This window comes from Zingiber officinale, chromosome 7B (genome assembly GCF_018446385.1).
Source record: "Zingiber officinale cultivar Zhangliang chromosome 7B, Zo_v1.1, whole genome shotgun sequence".
NCBI classification, from domain to species: domain Eukaryota; kingdom Viridiplantae; phylum Streptophyta; class Magnoliopsida; order Zingiberales; family Zingiberaceae; genus Zingiber; species Zingiber officinale.
The window spans coordinates 95,433,707-95,455,497 of NC_055999.1; the positions used below are offsets into that span (position 1 = coordinate 95,433,707).

A 21,791-nucleotide genomic window follows, 5' to 3' on the forward strand; every position below is an offset into this window, starting at 1 on the left:
ATTAACCTATATTTATTGGTGCTATATGTCGTATCAAATACAACTATATCATTAAATACACTATATGTCCTCCTTGATACATGATCCATCCAAAAATATCTACTAAATTTGTTATCTGAATCAGTATCGTAATCAAAGGAAAAACCTAAAATTTTCTCTTTCTTAGAGGAAAATAACTTGATTAGTGTTTTAGCATCAATGCCTTTTTGTTCATCCCTTAGCTTTTTCTTGAAGTTTTTAATATCTCTTTCTATGCAACCTACATGCTCAAGCCCTCCATACTCTATATCCAATAATCGTACTTGTTGACAAGTTGACACATTAGCATCTGAAAACTATTGAGTCAATGCTTTCTTTACTGTTGAAACACTATGATGTGAGCATAGAAAATGTACCTTTATAGGAGTCGAGAGTGGATGATTTTGATTTTCAATGAAGTTAGTGAGAACCCAATTAGGTCTAATTTGTTCCTTCACTAATGAAATCTTTGACTTACATCCAATTCTAACTTCGCCATGTGCTATTATCTTTTTGATTTTATCACTTAATGTCTACATATTCCGTTGAATATCTGTATGTTCTTTTTTAAAGCATACAAATTTTTTCCAGATTACCTCATTAGTTTTCTTATTTTTCTTGTTATTGCTTATTCCTGTGCTAAATTTGGCTTCTCGTGCATATTGATTATAGAACATAAATGTCTCCTCTAGTAATGTGAATTGTATCCCAGTTTTTGGCTTTTGATCATTATCAACTTGGAAAATGTATAGCTGTTCATCACAAAAATTTTCTTCCATTAATGTAGAATGCCAGATTCAAAAAAATTGAGCAACAGTTCAAGCGAGAGCACAAACATTATATCAATTACTAGACAACTATAAGTCGAGCAACAGTTTTCTTGCTTAATCCATGAAGTTCACTACAATCATAATCTCATCCAAAATATAGTATGATATTAAATTTCTTTGTTCAAGCCAGACAAGGAAGAATTCTACAAAGGTCCATGTGAATTACAAAATGATGGTAATAATAATGATTCAAAATCCAAAAAAAAAAACATTACTTTGTAATACTAGGTATGTTGGTGCTGGTTTATAATAAGCAACACTAATATGGTGTCACTGTTTATAAATCAGCATCAATGTGGTACTGATTTTTAAAATCAACACCAACATAGCGCTGGTTTTTAAAAACTAGTACCAATGTGGAGCTGTTTTTTTTTTTAAATAGCTCAATGCATCCAAAGCAACAAAATCATTGCATAAGACACTTCTAAATAGCATTTAAAAAAATATAACTTCTATATCCTACTATCAATCAACTACAAGAATCAACTATAAAATTAATCATAAAACATAATGAAAAATCAACTACAATGTTTGTGCTGATTTTGAAAGACTAACATCATGTTGGTGTTGGTTTTCATAGACCAACACTAACGTGGTAGTCATTTTGGAAGACTAGCACCAACATTGACCATCACCAATGTGGTGCTAGTTTTGAAAGACCAGCACCAACATGGTGCTAATTTTTAAAAGAAAACTAGCACCAATGTATTGCTAATTTTTTAAAAGACAAGGACCAACGTTGGGTCCAATACCAATGTGGTGTTGGTTTTGAAAGACTAGCACCATGTTCGTGTTGGTTTTGAAAGAAAATTAGCACCAATGTGGTGCTAATTTTTTAAAGACCAGGACCGACGTTGGGTCCAGCACTAATGTGGTGCTGGTTTTGAAAGACTAGCACCACGTTGGTGCTAGTTTTGAAAGAAAAATTATCCCACCGTTGGTGTTGGTCATTCAAAATCAGCAATTGAAGTTCATAAGGTCGATGTGGAATGTGGATTATGAAAATGAGTAGAAAAAGGAAAGAAGGGAGATGACTAGTATAGTTTCAAGGAAATTCCTAAGGTCGATGTGGAATGTGAATTTTGAAACACGAGTAGAAAAAGGAGAAGAGGGGTGTGCAGTATAGTTTAGATAAAAACCCTAACTCACTTGCTACGAATTGAGAGTTAAACAAGATAACCTGTATTTAGGGTTGGAAGAGGAGGAATAGAGGAGTGGATAAGTGGTGAAGAGGGTTTAGGGATTTTATTTTAGGGAAGAGAGGCGAGCGAAGGAAGAGAAGAGCAAAAATAAGCTTAAGTAAAGGAAGAGAAGAATTAAAAAAATTTAGATTCTGGTCGCGTCAAGTACCCACGTAGACTGTCACCCATGGTTACCCATATATATATATATATATATATATATATATATATATATAAATAATTTTAAGACTTGTTAGTAATTTTTTCTGATTATTTTTTATAGAAAAAATATGTACTGTCATGGTTCTCTTATTCCCCATATCTTAGGACTAGTAACATCACAAGCGGAGAAACTTCTATAAATACTTTGGGTTGGTGCCATTAAAAGTGTACCTTTCTCGACCTTGTGGCTTTGATCAAGTATAGTATCACTTCTTATCAGTTTAATATCTAATATTAAAAATTAAATTAATTTTTTATGAGAGAGCTCGTTACAGTAGTTTACTGTTGGGGTTCCTGAACATCGCCCTTGCATTGCACTACTACATGAGCCTGACGCATCTTTACTAAGTCCAATTTATGGGCCTTGGATACTAAGTTACGTGTATTCATGCACTGTATTACACATGCAACGCGTGTGCAATGACTAATATATAAAATTCATCCGTTTGAAAAATCAAATACCTCTCTCTCTATATATATAAATATTATTCGAACTAATTAATTCGAGAGATTACTAGCCTAGTCCCATTAAAATTTTCCACCGGTCATAAAGTAGATTCAGAAAGTGCTTACATTATTAGACATTGATAGCCAACTTTCACAAATCGCTCCTTGCCGATGAGAGTCATGGTCCACCTGAGTACTCAACTATAATTCGCAACACAACTGCTCCGCTAGTAGGCCCAAACCCATGGATAATCATGTTGTGTTCATGACACAACCACTCCGCTAGTCTATTTAGGCCCATGAGTATTCATGCTACACTTTATGTTTTTTTAAAGAGCGTTTGTACAAATGGTACTTTGAATTTGGAACGGTCCACTGTATTCATTGATTGATTTGAATAAACCCGATCTATTTAGCAAATGGAATCCATCCAAATCAATCAATTAGCATATGGGATCCATCTTATGGTCCGCAAAGAATCCCCCGCCTGACTTTTTCATCAAATAGAGCATAAATATAATATTATGCGACACGAACTATTTCATTGCACAAGATTTCACTTTTTTACACTAACACAGTATTGGAGAATCAACAACTTTTTTACATTTATAGAGGCCAAAGCACTATAATTTCTCACCTAAATGTCAACTAGACAAACAAAAACATCAGCAAGAATGAAAAGTAAAATTCCTATCTAAACATTCCCAAGTCAACCACGCACTGGAATTACTTAAAACAAGACTTGGACTCTGACAAAACACACTGTTTCAAAGAAAAGAGCAACATCTGTTTGACTCACGGGCATGAAGAACAGCAAAGCCATTAGCACCATCGCCCAGAACAGATGGTCATACTAATTATGCATGTTTGCTACTCAGAAGTCACAGCATTGCATCAAGGTAAGAGTAGTTTCGTGTGCGGCTGTACTGCAAGAGGCTACCATAAGTTCTATCAAATACACCAACAAAAAGTGCTTCTGTGTCAGGACTGAAAGACATGCCCGAGATTTCACCAAAGAAATCTAGCTCCTGATGTTTGTTGTACCCAGTTCCCACCTCGTAGATATGAACAAAATCCGCAGGTTCTGCCATTGCCAAAAATTGGCCATCGGATGTGAATCGGACCGACCGGATAGCGCCTAGATTGCCTCTCAATGCAGTCACGGAACTGGAGAGGTTCCTGGTGTCCCAAATGCGGCAAGTCTTGTCCTGGTTGCCAGTGGCAAATGTGCAGCCATCGGGATTCCATGCCGATGCAAAGGAGTAGTCACGGTGACCTTTCAAGGTATGTACAGTCTGCAAGAACCAGAGTTATGCAATTATTCACTCAAGCTTTACTTGAATGTCAAAAGCCTAACCTCCTGGTATAGCTTTGTTAGACAACTACGGCCCATTTCCACTATGACAACTTCTAAAAACAAACATTTTCAAATCATTATTTTAAAAAAATAATAGAACAGATGTAAAATTCTTAGATTCTCAATAACTGTTCTGATTGTTTCATCCCTAGTACAGTTCTTACCAAGATAGATATTTTGGATAATACAAACCTTTCCTGTGTGAGAATCAACCAACATGCCGTCAGGATCATCTCCAACAATGACAAGAAGCTTTCCATCAGGACTAATAGATGCATGCTGCAACAAGAACAGAATTGCAGATGTGAGTATATGTAACTGAACAAAAATAGCATTTTGTAAGCAAAACAAACAAATTGTCAAGATCAAAATCCCAGTAGGCTGCCGCTACAACTGATTGAGTTGAGTTTCCTTTCTCAACGAAGCGGCACCACTACAAGCAGAAATTCAGACCGACATAATATGGGATGCACATTAATGTGACTAGAAACTAGATTAACTCAACAAGAAATGCATTATATCTTACGTTCACAGGCCATGGAAAGCTGAAATGGCTGCAAAGTTGAAACTTCTCCATGTCAAAATCTCGTACTCCGGAGTCATTATTAGAAGACATGAAGTGAACAGCCCCACTGGATAGATTATAGACCAGAAAATCAAGCAGACAACTAGATATTTTTAGGAAAATCAGTAATTTACATTTACCTACAACTTTCAAAAATTTCCAGGGCATTAGTAATTGCATTGTCATCGTATGTTGTTCTGCAGCAAAAGCTAATTCCTTCCCGATCTAAAAACTGTTTCAATTTGAAGGAAAAAAATTTGAGGTAATATTGACTTCATCATACCACACTTCTATGTAACAGATGGAAGGACAGATAAATTGAAACAACAAGTTCTGATAATACCTATTGATATCATATTTAGCTAGAACAAGCACATATGTAAAAAATTCACTTACAAATTTAAGGGTAAATGAGAACAAATAATCACAAAGAAGAAAACACAGAAAATAAATTAGCAGAAGTTCATTGATCAGAATAACAAGCACATAAAAAAATAATCAAAGCACTTTTATATAGACACTAACAAATAATATCAAGCTAATCGTGTCAAAGGATGTCAAGTTCTAACTTAAATTTGATTCCTTGAACAATTAGCTTCAATGGGTATGACCATCATCATCATTAGGCTGTGATGTCAACCACATGAATATTCCTTCATCAGTTATATGCAATGTTATATCACTAGTAATATTCAAATTGATTAAATAAATTTTTTATTACATCAAGTATTGTTTTCTTTGGTCTCCCTCTAATCTGAACACCTTCTAATTTGATAGATTTCAACTCTTGTAACTGATAGAACCTATTGGCCATCTTTGATTATGGAAAAAACAATCTGCCTAAAAAATCACAATATGCCAGAAATAAACATCCAATAAAGATGATTTTTTCCAGGTTTTAATCAAGGTTTAGGTTTTAAGTATTTGTAAATTTTGGTTTGGGTCTAAATTTCTGATTTTATTTTATTTTATTTGCAAAATTGGGTTTTCCAAGTTTTAGGTGGGTTTCAGCTTTTAAAGCACATATATAGAATCCAGAGCCTTGGCGCAATGGTAAAATTATTGTCGTGTGACTTTGAGGTCATGAGTTCAAGTTGTGGAAACAACCTTTTACAATGCAAGATAAGGCTACACACAATAGACTCAATGTGGTCCGACCTTTTCTCACATCCCGCATTGGCGGAAGCTTCTACACTAGACTGTCTTTTATATCATTGAAGAATCCCACAAATCTTACATACCTTAACATACATCTTATAACACATATCACTGAAAAACCCCACAATTTTTTTTAAAAAAACTGAACTGAAAGTGGTTAGGATTTTTTTCCCCAAAGTTAAAGTTCTGATTTTGTTTTCCTTTTTGGTAATCCAACCTTTCAGGTCAACATTTCAACCCTACTCAGTGTCAAGGAACCTGATGGTTGTTTTTGTCTCAGATGATGTTTTTGATGAGTTAAAATCCACTGATCTTCTCAATGTGGGTGTTCCATTTGGCATGTCAATAAAAATGGTTCTGATGAGTATTTGTTCAAGTGCCAGAGCCATTTTAGATATAGAAGAGTTGCTACCTTAACAAGGGGCATTCAAACATCTATCTTTATCAGCTAAATTTTCAACAGATTATACTCTTTCAACTTCAGTGCCAGTAACCCCTTTAAAGCATTCTCATTTCCAAAAATTAACAACATAATTGACATACAAACAATGCCTACCTATTGTAGCTCATGAAGTCATGATCACTGATGATGAAATTTGCAACTTGGTACTTGACAAGATTTTTTTTGGAATTGAACACCAAATGTCAAAGCTTGGTTTTAGTCATTTTTGATCATTTAAAAAATTCCCTTCTCCTTTAGTCCCTCTCTTCTCATACCAGAGATTGCCAGGTTAGATACATGGCTCTATGTTGTATCATCCATACTTGTAAGATGAAGATGAAGAATACCATGGCAAACGAGGACCTTTCCTCAAGAGAAAAAAGGCTACATACAAAGTCATGGTTATCTTGCCATGGAGGCAACCCAATATTAGTCATAAAGTGATACTTTAGTATTATCCTAATTTCTTCCATGTTCAGTTCATTGAGATCAATCAAATAAATTTTTTTTGATGAAAATCTTAGGGGGCGTTTGGTTCTTTCCTAGGAATAAGAATCGGAATGAGAATCATTGTATTGTGGAATGAGAATGGGTATGAGCATGAATATCACTCTTAAAAGCAATGTTTGGTTAGTTGCATATTTTCTATCGGAATAAATCAAAATTTTCCTTTTTACCCTTAAAGGAAAATAAGAGAAAAAATTAGATGTGAGAGAAAGATGAATGTGAGAGAAAATATGATGAAAGAGAATAATGAGGGAGAAAGTGTGATGAGAAAGAATGAAGAGAGAGAAAGTGTGATGAGAGAAAATGAGAAAAGAGAGTGTGATAGGAGAGATCATGATGAGAGAAGATGAGAGAGAAAATATGATGTGAGAGAAAGTATGATGGGAGAGGATGAAGAGAGAGAAAATGTAATGAGAAAAATGAGGGGAGAGAGTGTGATAAGAGAGATTGAGGAGAGAGAAAGTATGATGAGAGAGAAAGTGTGATGAGGAAAAAGAGAGCAGTGAGTGTGATGGGAGAGATTGAGGAGAGAGAAAATATGATGAGAGAGAAAGTGTGTTGAGTAAAAAAAGAGGAGTGAGAGAGAAAGTGTGATGAGAGCGAAAGTGTGATAAGAAAAAAAGAGAAAAGATAGTGTGATGGGAGAGATTGAGAAGAGAGAAAGTATGATGAGAGAAAAAGAAGGAAGAGAGTGTGATGGAAGAGATTGAGGAGAGAGAAAGTATGATGAGAGAGAAAGTGTAATGAGAAAAAAGAGGAAAGAGAGTGTGATAGGAGAGATTAAGGAGAGAGAAAGTGTGTGATAAAATGATGAGAGAGAAAATATGATGAGAAAGAACAAGGAGAGAGAAGTGATATGAAAGAAAAAATAAATAAATATATTTTGATATTTGGTATTATGGGAGAAAATTTTAGTTTTAGGTCAAGAGTATTTTTGGAATAAGGAAATATTTTGATTGATGAAAATAGGGTAATGGCTCATTGAAGGAGAGGTACATGGGAATGAGTTATTACCCAATTTCAAGGATTCATTCCCTTATTTGTATTCCTATTCCAATAATCCAAACATTAACAATGACAATCAATGATTCTCATTCCCATTCCCCACTCCTATTCCCCTAAACCAAACGCCCCCATTTTTTACCATATACATACTTCGATTATTTCTTTTACAGCTTTCCTTTGCAATATCAATCATGGGACAATAACCTATTGCTTAACCATAAAATATGTATATTAATGGAGAAGTGTTGTCTTGACAGACAGATTAATTGACCACTTGTTGCAGAATGACGCAATGAGCTTGTTGATCAACCACATCTATGGTATGACAAATTGTTTCAAATGTAGGCTGACAACCAGAAAGAAATTACCTTACATATAAGTTCTCCTTGGAATCCTCCTGCTACAAGCATATTATCTTTCACAGCTAGTGTACTAACTTGAGTATGTGAAAATCCTTCCAACAAACTTCCAGGGTGTTTCTGCAGAAAAAGATATGGACAAATGTAAAAAAGTATTCGATATATCAGAAGGACAGAAGCCCATAAGTACGCAGTTCACAATTGACAACTCATTCATAAGCAATAGTCAAGTAAACAGATTCCTTGAACACACCTCAAAAGGAGCTATGTGCCCCGAGACATTGATAACTTCATATTCCTTGCCATTTAGAGCAGACCAATGAAGCACAGCATCATGTGACATTAGGTAGACGTCATGCTTTGATGTAGCCCATACCAAATTTCTCAACTGAAAATTAAAATATCAATCCAGGTAAGTCTAATGTTTCATAGCTCTGTCCATCAATAAACAGAATTCAGACTCCTAATGATTCAGACAGCTTAAGAAATGAACGGCTGAATAGGATGAATTATAGGTTTCAAAAATCCACAAAATAACTGAGAAATGGATATGTAAGGTCATATTCAACTACTTGTCGTGGCAAACTTTTGATACAAATTTGTAAATATTCCACATAATTTAGGTTTTTCAATTCAGATATGAAAACAAAAAGGTCATCCAAAATCTTCTAGTATCATGGAAAGTAGCTCCCATGCAAACAATAGGAACTTGCCATGGATATGCAGTAAGATACCAAATAAATTCTTAAGTCTTCAAAGAGAGTTCAATTAATCAAAACCATCAAATATCATCATTCTTTTGTGAGGAGAAATTGATACCAACATTAAGATAAGATATGAAGAGTTTTTGTGCTAAAGCATTGTCCTACCCAGAAAAATGAAAAGCTTGGACAAACAAGAAGAACATATTAATGAATGCAATTGGTTCATAACTTGTGGATTACTTCCTGACATGTACCATTGATGACAAAGTTTGCATAATTCAAATTGAAGCCTTAAGGTTAGCATAACACAATGGCTAAATTTGTAGAATCTACAGGCACCACTGGTGGTCAAATGATAGGGAATCATCGTTAACAAGCCCAGAAAGTGGTGGAATTGCTTGCCCCTGCAGAAAAATGCTCACCTGGAAATGAAGGATTGTTGATTTGACAGATCTTGTATTTCTCTGAAACTCGTAATACATGCCACCTTTTTGGGTTGATTTGCATTCCTGTATGATTAATGGGCAAATAAGTTTATGATCAAACAAGTATAAGTAGTGAGGAAAGTTAAAATTGAACCACTTGCTTCATGCCTTTTCTGATGCTTCCCCAGAATTTTGTACATTCTCATAGTTTTTGTATTGTTCCAGCCTGGTTCGTCTGTAGCTCTCACGTGTGATGTTTAGCGTACCCCATGGAATTCCTTGGATATCTTTTCCTTTCCTTGCTTGAGCAGAGGAAATATCAATTTCTCTTTCATTCTGAAATTCAAAACAAAGGTAAGTTGTGAACAATTGATTACTAGAGAAATAAAGAACAGTTTGGATAACAATCCAAAGTACAACTATGAAGAGAACCACCATCAACCTGCAATTTTCCTGACTATTTCTGCTACATGGATCTTAAACATTCATCAAGCTCTATGCAAGTTACATCGCTAATAATATTCATGCCAATTAAGTCTTTTTAGTCTTGTTTAATCTCCCTCTACTTCTTGTGCCTTCTCTCTACTCCAAATCCATCAATGCTCACCACCACCATCATCATTGTCCCATCTAAGTCCCAAACATTTGGGGTTGGCTAATGAATCTTAATCCTCTATTACAGTTAATAACTTAATATCGATCTTAGGTTTAGATTTTAATATTGACTAGCAAGGCCTAAAGCAGCCCTCAAACTTTTTCAGCTTAGGCCATCTACTGGTGATTTTCATAATTTATCCTAGATAAAAACTAAAAATAGAATGATAATATTACAAAATACAAATGATATAATGCTGTTGAAGATAAGAAAGGGTGCAGCAGCAGACACAGCATACCAACGGGTCATAATCTTCGCCATCAGAGTCTGAATTGCCTAGCGCTCCACCATAGAATTCTTCATACATATCTTCTCCATCTCCCATTTCATGATTTTCCACCATTTCATCCATATCATCAAACTGGTGATTTTGCATGGAGTATATGCCTCTGCCAAAGATAAAGAGATTTCAACATACTCTTTGAGTTAACTTTGAAATGCATTGTTTATACTCACACATACTTAAATCAGAGCGGTAATTTCAGCATATGCAAGGTTATGCACCTATTCCTATTATTCTATTTGGAGATAAATTGTCTAAGAGCATGATTATTACATAACAACATATGTGTCCTACTTATTGAGAGCTCAAATTAGCAACTAATTTTATAGTCTACTCTAACCAGACTAACTGGTACCTTTGATTTTGGAAACAGTACATTCGTAGAGTAAGCAAAAGTACATGCATCATTAAAGCAGATATAAGAGTAATAAAAATAAAATATAGTGGCCTAAATGGGAAGCTTCAGAAGTAACAACTGTATGTTTATGCTTGCTAACAACAAGCAGAATTTTTTCATAGGGTAGTATAATTTTATCAAAATGTGATGCCTGATCCAAATAAGTATTTGGACAAGACCCATTCTCCTAACCTGCCCCACCTTCCCTTTTAGCTCATAAGGGAGTGAAAAAGAATAGAGAGATAGGGAAGGAGATAAGAGTGCCATATGTTGGTTTTGTCTCGGAAAGGAGGATGATGATATTGGAGATGCAGTGCTGCAGACAGGAAGAGGAGAGAGAGGGAGACTCACTACAACCACAGGAGAAGTGGATGCGAATGAGAAGAAAGAATTAAATTTGGAAAAAAGAAAGACAAAGGAGGAGAAAGGAGAATGGGAAACAACAGTGTCTACAGGAAGAGGATATGAACAATCAAGGCAAAAACTTTCTACAGAATCAGATTGTAACTGACAAGAACAAGCCTAAAAAAACAAAATTTCGAGCCAAATGAAATCAAATTATCCAAAAACATAGAAAAATGCATTCAACCCAAAAGAAAAGGGATTTTACCTTCAACGAGATCCGTCGACAAAGCAACAATAAGAAGGAAGACCTAGACTTTCGCACTTAACGACACAAACGACAACAGAAGCCGATGGCCTATGAACAGATCACAGACACCAAAGAACTAATCATGACAGGTGAAGCATCGCGGGAAAAAAAAAACCTTAATTTTCATAATTGGCAATTTGGTATGCACCTGTGATAGGGTTCAGGAAGCCTTCGGATCTCGATCGAAACGATGCTGATGTCCGAATAATCGGACGCCTTGTGGCAGAAATCGAGCGAATTCTGGGAGCTAAAAGGGATCGGATTAGGTTAAGGGCCTTTTTTGGGAAAAAGAAAATTATAAAAAAAAAAAAGTGAAATACGACTGGATAATACAGAAAATAGTCGGCGTAATATTTACGGAAATATCATTCTCTCTGAATTAATTCTTTTGCAATTTTCCCAAAAAGTTATTTTTATTTATTCATGCCCCTTCTTCACAAGTTTTTTGTCCCACAAATAATCAAGTATATTTAATTACTAAATTATAGATATGTAATTTATTTAATTAATATATTTTTTGTTTGTCGCATAATATTAACTTCAAGATAATATATGTAATTATAGATTCCTGAAATAATAAATATTTTTAAATGGTATGAATTTATTTTAAAATTTGCTTTAGATAATTATGATACTGCGTAGAAAATAATAAATGAATAATATACGTTAATCATAGTTTTTTAAACGTATATAATTAACAGTTTTTCGCCGGCCCCTCCTGCTGCGGCTGGTGGCTCCCCGCCGGCCTTTCCCTGATCACTTCGCTGGTGGTCCTCGAGGTTAAGCGGCTTCCGCTCGCTGGAACGTCGTTACAATTTTGCCTCCTTTCGGTCGCCGGAATCCTCTTCCCCGCCTCCCGGTTTGTACTCTGCGGTTGATGCAGTGTTTTGCTTGCGACGACGACGACGACATTTCTCTGCTATTTTAATTTTGGATTGCTTTGAAGATTTTATCTCCCCAAAACGATTTTAATTCTGTGGTTTGTTTAATGAAATTTCGTGCGGTACTCCTTTATTCTCACGATATATCCGCAACACAAATTCTGTTGATCGCAGAATTGATTACAGAGATAAAGTCGATCTCCTCTTTGCCGCTCAACAGCAAGCACTGAACACTCCGTAGCCTTCATCACAGTCGCTGTCGCAGAAGGCGGTCTCTCAGACGAAGCGGCGGCTCTACCGGCACTTCCTGCTGCCGTCGCCGTCGTCATCGACGCCGGAGAATATGATCCAGCTGGAGATGATGGAAAGCCAGGCGATGATGAGGCAGTACATGACTTCCCCCCATAATCCTCGGGCGTCCATCCCTTCCATTCTACGTCGCGCCTGGCACACTCTTCTTTGCCCGGAATTTATAGGAGAAGCGATGAAAAGACCGCCGGCGATTGAAGTACTTGAAGATGTGGATAGGGTTCAGACGGTGACGAGGCGTGCATGCCATGAATGATCAGGTGACGAACGAGGGCATTCATTGTGGAGCCATTGCTTTAATTCGATCGAGATGTGTGACATTAACAGAACGGCGAGGTGGTTGTTGATCACGTTCGCATTGAAAATAATGGAAGGTGATCCTGTCCGGAAGTCGGGGAAGTGGAGGTTGGGGGTGTAGTGCTCCTGTTGATCTTTGATGAACTCCACGTTTACCTGTAACACTAATAGCGTCAGTACCGAGCCAGGGCAGGGATCCCGGCAATGATCCTCAGATGCTCAAGTCAACCTCCAGCGAAGCAAGAAGCACCGAATTAAAACTGTAGCGTAACTGTAGAGATCATAAGGAAAGCATACTTTTGTCGATGCATGCCTGACCCCCCTTTATATAGGGCTCCTGTAACATGTGTGTGCACGCTTCTATAATTTTTTATTCATTTTCCCGACCGACCCTCCGTCCAAACCACTTGACAACTTTCGTTGGGGCCTCAACCTTCACTGCCCTGCTATAAAAGTGCTCCGGACTACTTGCATGCTGCCTCCATGCTAGCTGGTCAGAAGTTCAATATTCACAAGTTACTGGAGGAAGGAGTTCTAACACTTTTCGGCCTTAGCTCGATCAGCCCGTCTGAGCCGATCGACTTAGGTAAACTGTTCACTTGCTTCTCTTCTCTTTGTCTAACTGATTTCTTTCTTTATTTTGTAACTGGTCGGGCAATCAAAGCTTTCCAGGGCCGAAGTTGACAAAGTAGTGGTCGAAGTTTTAGCCGATCGGGGATTTCAACAGGAAGATCTTCCAGAGCTTATTCAAGAGGCCGGTGGGGAGTCGGGCCAGGTGCCAGTCGAAGGAGCAGCGACTGGTGCGCCGATCGTAGGGCTTCCGGTTGATCAGCTAGCTCCAGAAGAGGGCTCGCAATCGAAAGCGCCGCTTGAGAATACTCGCAAGAGGCGTCGAGCGGAGAAAGCTGCTCGCTCCGCGTCTTCAACAGTGAGGATCGCCGATCGACCTGGTGCTTCCAGACCGATATTGTCGAAGGCCGCCAATATCTCCTCCAACCAAACACCCTCCGACCCTCTTGTCGCCTCTCCAATCGCCATCCTGCCGCCACTATCGGCTCAGGGTCGCATCCTAAGGTCGAGCATCAACCCTGCGCCCTCTTCCTCCCGCGCGGGCCGATCGGCTTCTTCCCATTCGGCCCCGACCGGTCGGAGACGCGTCACAGCCACCCTCCACCTTCCTACCGAAGAGCTTTCGACGCGGGGAGACTGGCCGGTTAGACTAAACACCGGATCATCATTCGAGCCCATTTGGCCGAGGTGTGGGAAGATGTACGCGCCCGGGCGGCGGCCGCGCCCCCGGGTGCATTAGCGGACAACCACACTAGGCTACTTACCGGTGTGAGTTTTTCTTTCAGCTTCTATACTAATTAATCTGGCCTTGTTTCTGATCTACTTTCGGTTTTGATTTCTGCAGTTTTGGGTGGACAACCTTGCTATGTGCCAGAGGCTCGCTTTTGTGGAGGATGAGCTGAAACGGCTGAAGGAAGCCCCCGACCAGTCGGGTACCACTCATGGTCTAAATGACACTCAGGTGGCTCAACTGCAGGCCGACTTGGCCAAGAGTGAAGAGCTGCTCGCTGCCGAGCGAGGCAAGAGTACTGAGCAGGCCGGGAACATTGACCGACTCAAAAAGGAGATTTCCACCTTCGAGAGCAAAATCACACTCGCTACAACCGCAAGCAAAGCAAAGGGCCGTTGATGATCTAGAAAAGAATAATGTGGAAGCTCGGGCTCTCGAGCAGAAGTTAAAGCAGACAAAAGACAAGTTGAAAAATGCAAAGGACCAGCTGGCGCCTGAGCGGCAAGCCCGCGAATCTGTAGAAGCCACTTTAAGGAGTCAGCTGTCCGAAAAGGATGTCGATCTGGCGGTGGTGAAGGCAGACCTGGAGAGCGCCCGGTCGGCCCTAGAGACGCACAAAGAAAGCGAGCCCAGCCGATTCAAGGAGATGAAGGTGGCCTACATCCGGTCTGACACCTTCGTTAACAAGTTTGTAGACCGGATTCTTCGACTTTTCTGACTTGCCATTGACAACGTTTTTGACCAACTCAAGAAGAAGGGGCACCTGCCCGCCGATCTGGCTGGCATTATCATTGACCGTGACCAGCTCAACGACTCTATTCCGGACGATGCTCTGAATTACTTGGAATGAGTGTTGAAGTCTTCTTATATGTCTTGTTTGGGGATCTTTTGGTTGTACTTTCTGTTTGTCTTCATCCGATCGGCCTAAACTTTTTGGGCAAAGTTGGGACACGTCTTCTTTTTAACATTCTTCTTTTTTGCCGTTTTTACGTTTGTCTTCCAAATGTGACAAAGCGATCGCCTTGATACCCGCTTATCTAGTCGACGATTTGGGGGCGATACAAGTGGTGCGAAGGTTTAAGGTCGCTGCTCGACCGTCGATGACGCGAGGGTTTAAGGTCGCCGCTCGACCGTTGGTGGAAACTAGGGTTTAAGGTCGCCGCTCGACCGTTGGTGGAGACTTGCATTTAATGTTGCTGCTCAACCGTTGGTGGAGACTAAGGTTTAAGGTCGTTGTTCGACCGTTGGTGGAGACTTGCGTTTAACGTCGTCGCTTGACTATTCGATGTGACGTTCGACATATAACTTAGAAATTTTTTATTTTGACCTGCATTCAGAGAGGACGTACAAAAATGTATAAATATGCTTTTATACTTGCGCAACTCTCATCCGGCCCGATAGGGTTGGAGATGGTTTGCGCTCCATGGTTGTTCGAGCCGCCTTCCCGTCTCGTCCTCTAGATAATAAGCGTCCGAGCGGAGCTTTTCCATGACCTTGAAAGGCCTTGCCCATGGGGCTTTGTGCTTGGTGACATCCCCGACTGGCCTGACTTTCTTCCAAGCGAGGTCGCCGACCTGGAAGGACCTCAGGATCACCCTCCGGTTGTAGGTTTGCTGCATCCACTGTCGATACGCCATCAGTCGAACAGCCGCTTTGGCACGCGCTTCATCCATCAAGTCTAGCTCCAAAAGCCTCCGCTCGGCGTTACCTTCATCATAATGCTGCACCCGATCGGACTCTAATCCGACTTCGACGGGGACGACCGCTTTACCACCATACACTAGGTGGAATGGGGTCAGACCGGTCCCCTCCTTCGATGTCGTGCGGAGGGCCCACAACACGTTCGGGAGCTCATTAATCCAGCTGCCTCCCATATGGTCGAACCAAACATGCAAGACTCGAAGAATTTCCCGATTGGTGACTTCTGCTTGCCCGTTGCTCTGCGGATAGTCCACGGAAGTGAAGGTCTGCTGGATATCATATCCTTCGCACCACTCCCTAGCCTCTGACCGACTAATTGTCTTCCATTATCTGAGACGAGTCGGCAAGGGATACCGAACCGACAGATGATGTTCTGTCATACGAATTTCATAACTATCTGCTCAGTTATCTTGGCTAGAGACTCGTCTTTGACCAATTTGGAGAAGTAGTCCACTGCGACGAGCAGGAACTTTCGTTGATCGGTTGCCATAGGGAAAGGTCCGACGATATCCATGCCCCATTGGTCGAACGGACAAGAGACTGTGGACGCCTTTATCCCCTCGGTGGGTCGGTGCGAGATGTTGTGATACTTTTGGCAGGATAAGCACGTGGCTACTGTCCGAGCGGCATCCTCCTGGAGGGTTGGCCAAAAATATTCAGCCGGCAGAATTTTCCTCGCTAATGAGCGACCACCTGGATGTCTTTTGCAAGATCCCTGGTGCACTTCTCATAGTATGTAGTCGACATCTTCTGACCCAACGTACTTGAGCAAAGGTCGGGAGAAGACTTTCTTATACAGCTGGTCTTCGATCAGAGTGAATCACCCAGCCATTTTTCTTAATAACCTAGCCTCCTCCTGATCGGACGGGGTAGCTCTCGACCGCAGGATTTCTATCATCGCTATCCTCCAATCGCTCGGGAAAGTGAGCCCTTCCATTCGATCGACGTGTGCCACCAAATAGGTTTTCTCGATCGACTGCGCCATGATAATCGACGACAGTGAACTGGCTAACTTGGCCAATTCATTTGTAGCCTGATTTTTTGATCGAGGGATCTTCTGTATAACGACCTCTTGAAAGTTGGACTTCAGTTTTTCGAAGGCCTCTGCATAGAGTTTGAGTCAGACATTGCTTATCTCGAACGCTCTGGACAGTTGCTAAGCGACCAACTGAGAATCTAACTGGATCAAGACTTTGATTGCTCCGACGTGCCGAGCGGCCTGTAAGCCGGCTATTAATTCCTCGTACTCGACTTTGTTGTTGGTGGCCCTGTAGTCTAACCGAACGACCAATTGCATTTGATCTTCTTGCGGGGAGATGAGCAGTATGTCGATGCCGCTCCCCTGTCGAGTGGACGAACCATCCACATATATCCTCCACACGGCTTTTGCTCTGGGCTCTATACCTTGGTGACGAAATCCGCCAAGGACTGTGCTTTGATGGCAGTTCGGGGTTGATACTGAATGTTGAACTCGCTGAGCTCCGTTGTCCATTTGATTAGTGGCCCAGACGCCTCGAGATTGAGAAGGACTCTTCCCAAGGGACTGTTAGTCATCATGATTATCGAGTGAGCGAGGAAGTACGGGCGAAGCCTCTGAGCGGCGAGCACTAAAGCATAAGCCAGCTTTTCAAGACCAGTGTAGCGGGACTCAACATCTTTTAATATATGGCTTAAAAAGTACACTGGTTGTTCTTCGCCGCTCTGCCTAACTAATGCTGAACCTACCGCATGTTCTATAGACGACAAGTAGATCCGGAGCGGCACGCCGACATATGCCTTGGCTAGTACAGGCAGGGAATTGAGGTATTCTTTGAGCTCTTCTAATGCCTTGTTGCCCTCCTCGTCCAATTGAAATTTTATCGCCCGGTGCAGTATTTTGAAAAATGGTAAGCTCCGATCGGATGACTTGGAGATGAATCTGGATAACGCCATGATCCGATCGGTCAATCGCTGAGCTTCCTTCAAGTTGCGGGTGTGGGGAAATGTCTTGCAACGCTTTCACTTTGATTGGATTCGCCTCGATGCCCCGCTCGGTTACTATGTAGCCGAGGAAGCACCCACTCTTTGCGCCAAACAGACACTTGCTTGGGTTCAATTTTATCCCATAAGTCTTGAGTGTCCGGCAGGTCTCCTTAATATCTGCACATAGGTCAGCCGCTCGGAGGGATTTTATCAATATATCATCTACGCATACCTCCATGTTACGACCGATCTGTCGTCGGAATACTTTGTTCATCAATCTTTGATAAGTGGCTCCGACATTCTTGAGTCTAAATGACATGATGTTGTAGCAGTACGTATCGTTGACCGTAATGAAGCTGACCTTTTTTTGATCTTCGCGGACGAGAGACACTTGATGATAACCCTGGTAGGCATCTAGCATGCAGATCAACTCGCATCCCTGCAGTGGAGTCCACCATTTGGTCGATTCGAGGTAGCGGCTAGAAGTCCTTTGGGCATGCCTTGTTGAGGTCACGGAAGTCGATGCAGACTCACCATTTGTTGCCCGGTTTAGAGACGAGGATGACGTTGGCGAGCCAGATTGGGAATTGAACTTTCCTCACGTGTCCGGCTTGCAACAACTTTTCTACCTCTGCTCGGATGATCAGGTTCTGCTCAGCGCTAAAATCCCTTTTGCGTTGCTTTACCGGATGAGCGTCTGGTCGAACATGTAGCTCATGCTGAGTTACGCTTGGGGAGATACCGTGTAGTTCATGCGTTGACCATGCAAACATGTCATGGTTCCGTTGAAGACAAACGACCAATTCTGTCTTCTGCTTGGCCTCTAAGTCGGCAACCACGAAAGTAGTGGCCTCCGCTCGGCAAGGATGGATCTAGACTTCCTCTTTTTCTTCGCACGCGAGGGCAGGAGGTTTTTCAGTAATTCTTCCGAGTGGCTTTGGCCTCGGTTTTGACCATCTCAACGTAGCAATGCCGAGCGACAAGTTGGTCGCCCTTGACTTCTCCAACCCGGTCATCTACTGGAAACTTAATTTTCTGACAGTAGGTAGAGACAACTGCCCTGAACTCGTTGAGGGTCGGTCGTCCTAAGATAACGTTGTAAGCTGAGGGGGCGTCCACCACGATGAAGTTCATGGTCCTATCCTCTCTAGGGATGTAAACGAGCCGAACCAAGCCGAACAGTATTAGGCTCGAGCTCGGCTCGTTTAAGTTATATTCGGGCTCGAGCTTGAATCGAGCTTTTATCACAAGGCTCGAGCTCAGCTCGTTTTAGAATTATCAAGCTCGTGAATAGTTCGAGCTCAGCTCGTGAATAGTTCGAGCTCGGCTCGTTATTAGCTCGATTATCAAAGTTAACGAGTCTAACTCGTTATGCGAGCTCGGGCTCGTTTAGAGCTCGTTTTTGGCTCGTTTTAAAGCTCATTTTAAGGCTCGTTTTAGAGCTCGTTTTAGAGCTCGTTTTTTGGCTCGGTTTAAGGCTCATTTTTTTGGCTCGCGAGCCTATAAACGAACATGTTCGCGAGCTCACGAGCCCAATATCCTTAAGCTCGAGCTCGGCTCGATAAAACTGTCGAGCTCGAAATCGAGCTCGAACTCGGCTCGATAAGATAAACGAACGAACTCGAACAAGTTTTTTACCGAATCGAGCTCCGAATAGCTCGCGAACCGTTTGGTTCATTTACATCCCTACTCCTCTCTGAGTGAAATGGCCAATTCTGTTTGCCTGATCGGCAAAACTTCATTATCGGTGAATCCGTATAGCGGGGTCGTCATAGGTAGCAGCTCGCCCCGACCGATCTGCAGCTGATCGAACACCTTTTTGAAATTATGTTCACCAAGATTCCTGTGTCAACAAAGATACAGTGAATGGTATAATTAGCGATCACTCTCGGATGATCAAGGCATCGTCGTGAGGGATCTGGACTCCCTCTAAGTCCCGAGGTCCGAAGCTGATTTCGGGCCCTTCGGCTTTCTCCTTGCTGTATCCGACGTCATGGATCTCCAACCGCCGAGCGTATGATTTCCAAGCCCAGTTGGAATCTCCACCGGTCAACCGTCCGACAATCATGCCTATCTTGCCTCGTGAGGCGTTATTTCGGTTCTCCTCTTCCCGGGCGGAGGGCCTATTCTGCTCGGACGAGATTCTGGAGGGATCAGTTTCCTCCCTTCGCTGATGGTGGTGGCGTTCGGGCTCTCTTTTGTCTTCTCGCCGCTCGGTTGAACGACGACGATCCCGTCGATCGGGAGATGGCGAGCGACGGCGATACCCCCTGGGCGTCGGCCGGCTGACGATCAGCGTCAGTGCTCAGCAGTCCTGGGTGTTGTGTGTCGCTGATTGGTGGAACGAACAGAACATAGGTGTCCATACCTTGCCCTTTGACACCTTCGGTCGGTTGGATGCCACATGCTGTACGGCGTGTACCCGGGCTTCTTGATGTGGATGTGCTCCCTCAGCTCTTGGCCCTTTTGGCGGCAGATGGATGCTAGCCGGTCTACGCTCGGTCGACGCCGAATGCTCGATCGACACCTCCTTTCTTCTGGGCGCCTGAGCTTCTTCCACATTGATGTACTCATTGGCCTTTTTCAGCATGCGGTTGAAGTCTCGAGCTGGCTTCCTGATGAGTGATCGGAAAAAGACTCCTTTGGCGAGTGCCTGGGTGAAGGCATTCATCATGGTCTCGGACGAGACCGAGGAGATATCCGTGACCACCTGGTTGAAGTGCTGGATGTACGCTCGGAGCACTTCCTTGGCCCAAGTTTTAGGGCGAAAAGGCTGACACTTGTCTTCTAGTAGCATCGGTTGCTGGCGAAGGGATGCTGGAAGGCAACTCGAAAATCTTTGAAACTTTGTATCGAGCTGCCCGGTAGCCTTCTGAACTACCGCTGCATCGATCCAGAGAGAGTCGTGAGAAAGACTCTACACTTTACTCCATCCATGTACTGGTGCAGCGTAGCCTCATTGTCGAACCGATCTAGATAATCATCTGGGTCGGTCATCCCGTTGTATGTCCCGAACGCCAACGAGGTGTAATGTCGAGGCAGAGGATCTTGTAAGATTTCCTCTGAGAACTACCTATTGATCCATTCAGGGGATGCGGCGCTCCGGGGCGCTTTTCCTTTCCTTGTGTCTCGTACGGGCGCCTCGTCAGATGATGACCCCCTGCTCCTGATGCGCTTGAGCTATCTCCGAGGGAGTTTGGAATAGGGCATGATGGAAAGGGATCGGCGCTGGCAGCGCCTCCCCTTGGGTGTAGGTCGGTCTGCGGTTCTGGCCCCATACGGAAGCTGCTCCGCTCGGTCTTCTTGCCCCGCTCGCCGATTGCCCGTTGAGATTGTTGGTTGTGGTGCTAGCCGATTGGCGATCGCTTGCTGTTGTTGCTGCTCCATCATTTTTGCTGCTTGTGCTTTGCATGAGCATCTCCAACTCTTCTTGCGTGAGCGTCACGGTGGTTAGTCGTCCAACGTCTTTCATTTCCTCATCTTGGATTCAAGTGACGTTCTTATAGACGACACCAAATATGATCTTGTCTGCAAATCAGGGAAGTGGATGCTGGGGACGTGACGCTCCTACCGACCTTCGATGGACTCCGCGCCTGCCTGCAATACTAGCAGCGTCAGTGCCGAGCCAGGGAAGGGATCTCGGTGATGGCCCTCCGATCCTCAAGTCAGCCTCCGGCGAAGCAAGAAGCAACGAAAACTGTAGCGTAACTGTAGAGATCGCGAGGAAAGCATACCTCCACCGATGCCTGGACCCCCCTTTATATATGACTCCTGTAGCATGTGTGCATGCTTCTTAAAGCGTGCACGCATTCCAAGCTTTCCGTGAAGAGACATGTCAGAAAAGTGTCTCCGACATAGTACTTGAACGAGTCGAACATATATCTAAAGTGACAGTAGAAGCTTCCGCCGTACGATCCTCTATCTGACCATGCTGTTCGTCGGTGGCACTAACTCCCAAAAGGATGTTGGAGGATATCCCACCGTACCTGTGGCTTGACCGAGCGGAATGAGCTCTCGGCTGAGAGTCCTTTGTAGCGTCGCCCGTTGTTGGGTCGAGCGAGACAACAGCTCGACCTGAGCGTTGTATGTCTGTTCGGCCATATCTCTATTCCGCTGTTCTGAATATTGATGTAA

At 42.2% G+C, this 21,791-nt stretch overlaps 2 protein-coding genes and 1 pseudogene across 4 annotated transcripts; 1 reads left to right on the top strand and 2 right to left on the bottom strand.

Moving 5' to 3' along the window:
* Positions 1 to 2,418: 2,418 nt before the first annotated feature.
* LOC122007456 lies at positions 2,419 to 2,595 on the top strand (annotated as a pseudogene).
* Positions 2,596 to 3,220: 625 nt separating this feature from the next.
* Positions 3,221 to 11,515, bottom strand: LOC122006373 (uncharacterized WD repeat-containing protein C2A9.03-like). Of its 3 annotated transcripts, none has more exons than XM_042561847.1 (11): positions 11,356 to 11,515; positions 11,166 to 11,255; positions 10,114 to 10,264; positions 9,389 to 9,556; positions 9,218 to 9,304; positions 8,345 to 8,479; positions 8,101 to 8,211; positions 4,761 to 4,852; positions 4,582 to 4,687; positions 4,248 to 4,334; positions 3,221 to 3,993 (listed from the first exon to the last, which is right to left on the bottom strand). In XM_042561847.1, exons 3-11 carry the CDS (start codon positions 10,249 to 10,251, stop codon positions 3,580 to 3,582), a joined length of 1,338 nt encoding a protein of 445 aa, XP_042417781.1. In that variant the 5' UTR covers positions 10,252 to 10,264; positions 11,166 to 11,255; positions 11,356 to 11,515; the 3' UTR covers positions 3,221 to 3,579. The 3 variants fall into 3 exon arrangements, with proteins under 3 accessions (XP_042417781.1, XP_042417783.1, XP_042417782.1); XM_042561849.1 differs by having other exon boundaries at positions 11,166 to 11,283; positions 11,356 to 11,474; XM_042561848.1 differs by lacking the exon at positions 11,166 to 11,255 and having other exon boundaries at positions 11,356 to 11,498.
* A 3,864-nt stretch (positions 11,516 to 15,379) lies between these two features.
* Positions 15,380 to 15,868, bottom strand: LOC122004564. The gene has a single exon (XM_042559429.1). It carries the CDS (start codon positions 15,866 to 15,868, stop codon positions 15,380 to 15,382), a length of 489 nt encoding a protein of 162 aa, XP_042415363.1.
* Positions 15,869 to 21,791: the final 5,923 nt, after the last annotated feature.

Coding starts and splice junctions, on each gene's coding strand:
- LOC122006373 (XM_042561847.1), bottom strand. CDS start 10,251: ATGCAAAATCACCAGTTTGATGATATGGATGAAATGGTGGAAAATCAT. Junction 9,305..9,388: donor CTGGGGAAGCATCAGAAAAG/GCATGAAGCAAG, acceptor TTAATCATACAG/GAATGCAAATCAACCCAAAA. Junction 4,335..4,581: donor GCTTTCCATGGCCTGTGAAC/GTAAGATATAAT, acceptor TTCTTGTTGCAG/CATGCATCTATTAGTCCTGA.
- LOC122004564 (XM_042559429.1), bottom strand. CDS start 15,868: ATGGGAGGCAGCTGGATTAATGAGCTCCCGAACGTGTTGTGGGCCCTC.